At 45.7% G+C, this 7,739-nt stretch overlaps 1 protein-coding gene across 3 annotated transcripts in view; it reads left to right on the top strand.

Annotated features, from left to right (window-relative positions):
• Positions 1 to 4,205: 4,205 nt before the first annotated feature.
• SLC9A6 (solute carrier family 9 member A6) overlaps positions 4,206 to 7,739 on the top strand; it is a 52,896-nt gene continuing 49,362 nt past the window's right edge. The window contains exons 1-2 of one of the 3 annotated variants that reach the window (XM_019667789.1): positions 4,219 to 4,253; positions 4,388 to 4,612. In XM_019667789.1, the coding sequence (XP_019523334.1) occupies positions 4,444 to 4,612 (169 nt within the window). In that variant the 5' untranslated portion in view covers positions 4,219 to 4,253; positions 4,388 to 4,443. Of the gene's footprint in view, positions 4,613 to 7,739 lie in introns of all 3 variants that reach the window. The other 2 variants (XM_019667788.1, XM_019667787.1) reach the window with 2 other exon arrangements.

Below are 7,739 nucleotides of genomic sequence, written 5' to 3'. Positions count from 1 at the left end.
CAGCTCCAGGTCGAGCTGTTGTTCAGCATCTTAGCTGTAGAGGGTGAGCGTCACTGGCCCTCAGTGTGGGATCTGAACCGCAGCCCTGCTGCTCAAAGCTGGTGCTCCCAAGTGAGCTCTTAACCAGCTGAGCCACTCGGCCGGCCCAAATATACGATTTTTGAGACCTTTATTTTCAGCTTGACTTCCAGATGAAAAAGCTGCTTACTCGGGGAACATCCAGATATCCAAGATTCAGCCCACTGATGATTTTATTTCTGTGATGTAGATTTAGCTACCTAAATCCTGGAAAGAATGCTATTTAAAAATAAGCCTCTCATTTATCTTTTTGAGAAGCGAGGGTAAAAAATATATATATTAAATTGCCAACAGTTTCTACAATGTCAGAGCACCCAAGCGTTCTGTGCACTGGGCTAGCCTGCTTAAGAAACTTAGAAGTGAGTTGCTGGTAGTAAAAATTGTCAGGGTAGTTAAGTCTGAAAAGTGATCACTCACTGCAGTGTGCTTATGGATGGTCTTTAAAAAGCAAGATGGGGAGGAAATATTTGTTTCGCCTCAAACTTATAGCATCCAGAGTCCTAGGCTTAATTAATGTGATTCATCAATAAACATTAAGTGCCTTTGATGTACGAGCTATGGGAAACACAGATGTGAGTCATCATCCCTGCCCACAAAGCACTTACAATCTAGTGACTTAATAGGCAATGTTTATTGAGCATTACAATGTGTTAGACGCTGCTAGGTGCTCTACAAGTTATCACTTCATTTAAACCTGGTAACATCCCTGTGAGATAGGTACTATTACCTTGGCCGTGTTACAGATGAGGAAATTGGGGCACAGAAAGTTTAAATGACCTGCCTGACATCACATAACTTGGAATTATTGAGCCAGGATTCTAACCCAGTCAGTCTGGCTCAAAAGCTCCATTCTCTTAGCCCCTAACTAAATGTTGCATCATGTTGAAATGGTACAACTTAACCAGGAAGACAAAACAGGTTAGTATTATCATCAACTACGTTTGAGGAAACTGAGGTTCACTGAGAGGTTTTTTTACCCTGACGTCACAGACTAGAACTTGATGGAGCCAGAATTCATACATCTGTCTGACTTCCAAACGTGTGCTTTTACTCATACACCATACTAAACTAAATGTCGTTAGATAAAATATGTAGGGAGATAATGCTTAAAGTTGTAGGGGTTTTGGAGTGAATTGTGAGGGAGGGCTATGAGAGAATGGAGACCTGAACCACTGGAGAAGAAGTTAGTGCTGATGTGACAGCAAGGAGATTAGAAAATTATAGAGTTTGGAAAGAGAAAACCCAGATTTCAATCCTGTCTTTGTCACTTAATGCCAAATAATGTTGGGCAAGTCATTTATTCCCATTTTATAGATCAGGAAATAATGACCGAGAAGTTTATAATACTCTTTCATAAGGTTATGATGATCAAATAATATATGGATAAACAATTCCGATGGAGATTGGCTCAAGGTCCCAGGTGAAAGGATTCCCTTGGAAAACAGGTTGATCTTTCCTGAGAGGGGCGCTCAAGAGAAATGAGCTCATATTGAGATGGAGAGGCTTGGAATTGAGGCAGCTTATATCAGATGCCCTCCAGCTTCTCAGAAACATAGGCAGTGAAACTGACGACTTCAGAAGAGGATAAAGATTGGAGGAACTGTAGGAGACAAAGAGATGATTAATCACATGTAAAACTAACTAGGGGTCAGCAAAAGCCTTGATTTTTTTGGCTATCTTTAAGTTGGATAAGCTTTTTCTTTTTTTTTTTAGATTTTATTTTTATTGGGGAATTGGGGGAATGGGAGCAGTGCTGGGGAATTGGGGGAAGGGGAACAGACAAGTTGCTGTCGTTTTGTTCTTCAGTCTAGTTGTGGAGGACGTTGCTTCACTGGCCCAAGTTGGCANACATCCTCCACAACTAGACTGAAGAACAAAAGGACAGCAACTTGTCTGTTCCCCTTCCCCCAATTCCCCAATAAAAATCTTTAAAAAAAAAGAAGCATAAAGCAGTGTTGGATTGAGAGAGAAGTATATTCTGAGGGGAGCTGAGGGCTCATGGGGATTGGCCCACTTCATAGAGTTATTGCCATCTCAAGATTCCTCCTGGAAACCTGATAAAAAGGTTGCTAGGAGTCAGATAAACAGAGATAGAGTCTGAGGCTTGAAGACTTGCTAACTGCGGTCAGGCAAGCAATCTGTGACTGTTTTTGCAAATTTAAAACGCTAGGAGAAGGAAAAATGGTTTCGTGCTGAGGCAAAATAGCCTTGGATTGGATGACTAGGCCTGAAGAAGCAGGTAAACTTTTTTGCTAGTCTTCTGGGGTGACCAAGATAGGTCTGGAAAGGGGGCAGTGTGGGAGCTGGGAAGGAGCCTCACCTGGGGTTCTTGCCTATACAAAGCCCAGCCCTGTGTGAACAGGGCAGTGTGCTTAGGCTGGAGTCAGGGCATGAGGGACAGGTGGCCAGGAGGTTTCTTGGGAAGGCACAGACAGACCCAGGTACTAAGAGGAGAGAATGGGCTCACAGTCACTAGGACAGTTTTTGACCCAACTTGGAGTTAAACACCATTCTAGCACTTTTTGTTTTAAAGCTCACTGTCTTTGCAGAACTTAAAGAGGTGGTTAGTGGGAGTGAATCTACACCACGACAACTTGGAGTTGCCTGAATGTTACTTGTTTTAGCCAGGAGGTTATATGGCCATGAGATGAAAGTGCTTGAGAATCATGAATTCTAGGCAGAATGATAGGAATTGGATTGATAGTAGTACCATCGATAGTATGGAAAAAATCAAGAAAAAATTCATGTACAATATATAGGGGGAAATAATGAGCTCATTTAGAAACATTTTTTAGTTTTTGATATTAGTAGGAAACTGAACAGGATATGTATCCGGTATCCAATAGGTAGAGGCCTGAAGAAAGGGTGGCAGGTCAGGGCTTGGGATTTGCAGTTCATTCATGTAGAGGTAGAAATGAAAGTCTAGAGAGAACAAAAGCCCACACAGACTAAGTAGTGATCTCAGAAATACCCGGGGAATAGGAATCCACTTTTCTCAAAGACGTGAAAAACTGAAAATTCTGGTGTGCTAGGTTGAGAGGCTGAGAACAGAGAAAATATTCTTTGAGAAGTCCCCACCCTGGTTCTGAGTGATCCATGCTCAACAAATGAAGACTCCAAATCCTTACAGTTTGATTGGTCCAAAAAGCAATGTCCTGACTGGTTGGCGAAAATGCTAATTAGGCTATAGCTACACAGCTCTGATTGGACAGGGACTGTCTCAGTCCTATTGGTTGAAATATGATTCCAGTACCTCCTTTATAAGGGTTGGCTCAGATGGCAGAAACTGTTCAATGTTAGTGGCAGGTGGCTTGCAGTGAGAGGTCCCTGTTTAGAAATCGTTGCTAGGCTATGTTTTTAAATTCGAGCACAGTTAGCCACCAGGAGTCCTTGGTTGTTGGTATCTTCTTTCTCAGGGTCGACACTTCCCACCCTGGGAGATTTGCTTTAAAATAGCAGGAAAAAGGAGCGAGAAGAGAGGGAGAGGTGGGTCACACCAAGTCTTTTTCGAGGGGCGTGTTTGGAGCATGGGTAAATTTGAACACAAACTGAATCTTCTTTGCGAGATTGATGAGTTTCTCTGTACAGGTTCCCGATGTGAGAGATGATTTATGTCAGGTGTTTACATGTAAAGAAACCTGAACATAGACACACGCATAATCCTTGCTTCCGAGTCCATTTTTTTATGAACTACTACAGTGTTGTTGTTTTTCCCAATGAGAACGAACAAGGAGAATCCGATTTAAATTACAGACATGGAAATTTAGGCCATTCCCAAGGGAACAACTTCTTATCCTGTTAAGAGACACTGGGGGAAAATACTGAGATGGGTTATGAAAGATGGATTCCCCTGAGAGCTGCAAGCATGGGATTAAAGTAGACCTAGCGCAATCTGCAGCTACTTGATTACACTGAGCTGAGGTTTCTTTTCCAGAAGGCAGTGGGCTATATTCAATGGCCTTTCATTCCCTGGCAGCGCCTGAGTGTGCGTGTTCGGTGCTGGGGGTAGCTGGTGCGGAGGACAGAAGGGTGAAGGAACCCAGCAAAGAGAGCTGGCGATGTCGCGGCCCCTTTAAGAGCGGCGGCAGCGGCGAGCGCTCGGCCGGCTTCCCCAGGGCTCCGCCCCCTTCCCGTGAGCCCTCGGGGAGTGGTCCGACCGCGGGCGGCGGCGGCGGGTGAGGAACGGGGCGGGGGGCGGGAGGAGTCATGGCTCGGCGCGGTTGGCTGCGGGCGCCCCTCCGCCGCGGTGTCGGCGGCGGCGGCCCCCGGGCCCGCTGGCTCACGCGGCCACTCTGGTTGCTCTTCGCAGTGGGCGTCTTTGGCTGGGCCGGGGCTGCGGACGGCGCTGGCGGAGCAGCGAGAGCCATGGACGAGGAGATCGTGTCCGAGAAGCAAGCGGAGGAGAGCCACCGGCAGGACAGCGCCAACCTGCTCATCTTTATCCTGCTGCTCACCCTCACCATTCTCACGATCTGGCTCTTCAAACACCGCCGGGCCCGCTTCCTGCACGAAACCGGCCTGGCTATGATTTATGGCAAGTGCCTCACCCCCACGTCCGCCCCTGACGCTCCCCCTTCCTCTGCCCGCCGGCTGCTTCGCCTCCTCTCCTGGCCCTGCTCAGCCTACGTTGGATTCCCCTTCTGATTCCTTCCATTTTCTTCCTCTCCCTCCCCCCACCTCCTTTTCGCTGCCTCGCTCCCATTTTTTTCTGCTACGCCCCCCATTTCTCTGCCTCACCCCATTTTCTTAGCGTCGCCCCCATTTTCCCTGCCTCGCACCCCGCCTTTCCTCCGCCTGTCCGCACCTTTTTTTTTTTCCTTCGACCCCACCCCCTTTTTTCTTCCGCACACCCCTGCCTCTGGCTACCGAGCTTGGGACCCGGGACTGAGGATGGGAAGGGAGTGGGTGCGGTGTCTCGGATTGGGCTGGAGACTGGGGGAGGGGAACACAGCCTAGCGATGCATTTCTCTGGGGTGTCAGGGTGTCAGTTTGTTTAGGGTCCATCGAAGCTGCAGTGGTATCTCTAGGGCTCGGAACCTGGCGTTCTTTCGGAGCCAGAGTCCACCTTTACCCATCACCCAGTTCTCGCTACGCCCTGTCCTTTCGAGGTGGAGAATGAAGACCTTACCCCCCGTGTAGCCCAAGTAAAAAACCCCAATGCGAGAGAAGCTAAAGCGGGCTTAGACGTTTTTTAATGACGTTCGGATGTATTGTACTGTGTTTGTAATATCTTATATGCATACGTAGGGTTGACCCTTCCAATTCAGGTATACAGAGGTGAGGACAAGAAAGAGTTAAACATCTTCCAGCAGTGTGTTGTACTCTACAACGATCAGAAAGGTCCGGCCAAGCAGTAATTAGGAGCACCACGCATAAGCAATATGACTTGCTGATGGCATAAGGTTATTCTTGGGTATTGGTGTGCTTTTTTTTTTTTTGAGGTTATTTACTTATTTCTATTTTTTGGTCATGAGGCGAGACGGGCACATCAGACCATGGGCTCAGGTATTTCGGCCTGTGCCTGAGCTTCATGAGAAGAAAAGATGCGTATTGTTGACTGTCTTAATCTGAGATGCCTGTGAGGGTATGTATGGCTGAAGAGATGCGGGCCAACAGTCCTCTCTGTGCAGTGTACATGGGTGAAGGTTGTCTTCATTTGGAACAGGCTTAAACTGATGAGCTTGTTGAGCTTTGTTTCTCAGACTTGCAGATAGGTAGAAGAAGCCTTGGCACAAAAAGACGTTTCCCCATGCACCGTCTCCACCCCTCTCCAGGGAATTCAGACTTCAGTTAATACAGAAAGGTAGTTGTGTACATCAGGAAACTGCATGAGCTCGGGCTTATTTTTCATTTTTAAAGTAATTGAATTCTAAGCCTCTCTGCTCCCTAGGAGTCTTAGTCTTCAGACATATAAGATGGTTTCATATTTCTTTCTTTTTTTTTTTTTTGCATTTTACTTGCAGCACCCCTTAAGCTAAATTGGCCAGATGAGGTATGCATCTCTATATAATTTCTCCTGATAAGACTGTGCGATGTATTTATTGTCTTCAACAAACATGTGCTAATCAGCCTATTATGTATTATGCACAGAAAATACAAAGAAATATAAGATCCTGCCTCTAAGGAACTTATCCCTCTTGGGTGGACAGGTCGTGTAAAGGAAATAATGGCATCTGAGATTTGGGTAAATGCCAAATGAGTATTATGGTGTTAAAATAAAGAACCTATCACAGAACCCTCCTTTCTATGTAAAGAGAGAGTGTGATGTTGTGGTAAAAGGTGCAAAGAAGGTCTGCACATTTTTTCTCTAAAGGGCCAGATAGTAAATACTGTCCACTTTGTGGGTCACCTAGGTCTCTGTGTCTCTGTTGCATTTTCTTTGTTTTTTTTTTCTTTTTACAAACCTTTAAGAATGTAAAAACGGTTCTTAGCTCCTGGGTCATATAAAAACAGACTTCCACCATCGTCTTCCAACCCCTGCTTTAGAGTCAGACCTGGGTTCCAGTCCCACTGTTCCAATAGCTCTGTGTGATCTTGGGCAAGTCCCTTACTCGCTTACACTGTCATCTATAACTTGGGAACAATGATAATAGGATTATTGTAAGGAAGAAATGTTTTTAGCTTAGTACCTGACCCCCAAGTAAATGCTCAGTAAATGATAACTGTGATACTGTTATTGCTGTTACAGCTGCATTTTCTCAGATTAGGCTCAGAACATTTTTTAAAATTGCTCAGTCATATAAGTTGAAAGGCAAACAGCATTTAAGAAAAAAAACCAAATAGAGACTTAGAATTGCCCTGAAAATACTTGCTCTTTGGTAGTTGATATCACTAACCTCATCTATGTCTTGGGCTGAAGTAAAAAAGTAGGAGTACTGATTGATTGCATTTCCTGATGTTTCTAAGTTAATAAAAAGTGATGGGGCACCTTGGTGTTAGTGTTTTGTGAAGGAAAAACAAGGGTATCTCTTGTGGAATATAAAGTGGAAGAGTGGTTGATTTGCCACAACTTGGCATTCTTTAGCCTATCCCATTTTCTTAGTTTGAGCAGTGGGGCCTGTGGATGAACAGCAGCCTCCTGACTAACTCCCACATCCAGTTTGAGAATAGATGGGATTCGATCAAACTAGTTTCAGTGCCATGGAAATTGATGTTTTCTAATCCTAATTACTGTCTGCCATTAATTTTTTTCTTACAACTCTTATACCATTGTGGCTATTATGGTAGTATACGATTTTTTTTTAAAGATTTTATTGGGGAATTGAGGGGAGGGGAACAGCGTTGGGGAATCGGGGAAGGGGAACAGACAGGTAGACAAATTGCTGTTTTTTTCTTCAGTCTAGCTGTGGAGGACGTCGCTTCACTGGCCCATGTTGGCATGATCATTGTGCTCTTCCCGGGTGAGGCAGATCAGTCGCCGGTCATTGGTCGGCCACTCACAGCGGCTCCTGGTAGCTCAAACTGGCTACCAGCTGCTCACGCTGGATGCCAGCCACTCATGTAGTTCACAGCAGCCCACTGCAGCCCTGCTGCAGCCTACGCCATTGCCGGCGACTCACAGCAGCCCAGCTCCAGGTCGAGCTGTTGTTCAGCATCTTAGCTGTAGAGGGTGAGCGTCACTGGCCCTCAGTGTGGGATCTGAACCGCAGCCCTGCTGCTCA

This window comes from Hipposideros armiger, unplaced genomic scaffold (assembly GCF_001890085.2).
Source record: "Hipposideros armiger isolate ML-2016 unplaced genomic scaffold, ASM189008v1 scaffold_505, whole genome shotgun sequence".
Taxonomy (NCBI): Eukaryota; Metazoa; Chordata; class Mammalia; order Chiroptera; family Hipposideridae; genus Hipposideros; species Hipposideros armiger.
The sequence above is the reverse complement of the archived record's forward strand: the minus strand, read 5'-3'. Positions and strand labels throughout refer to the sequence as shown.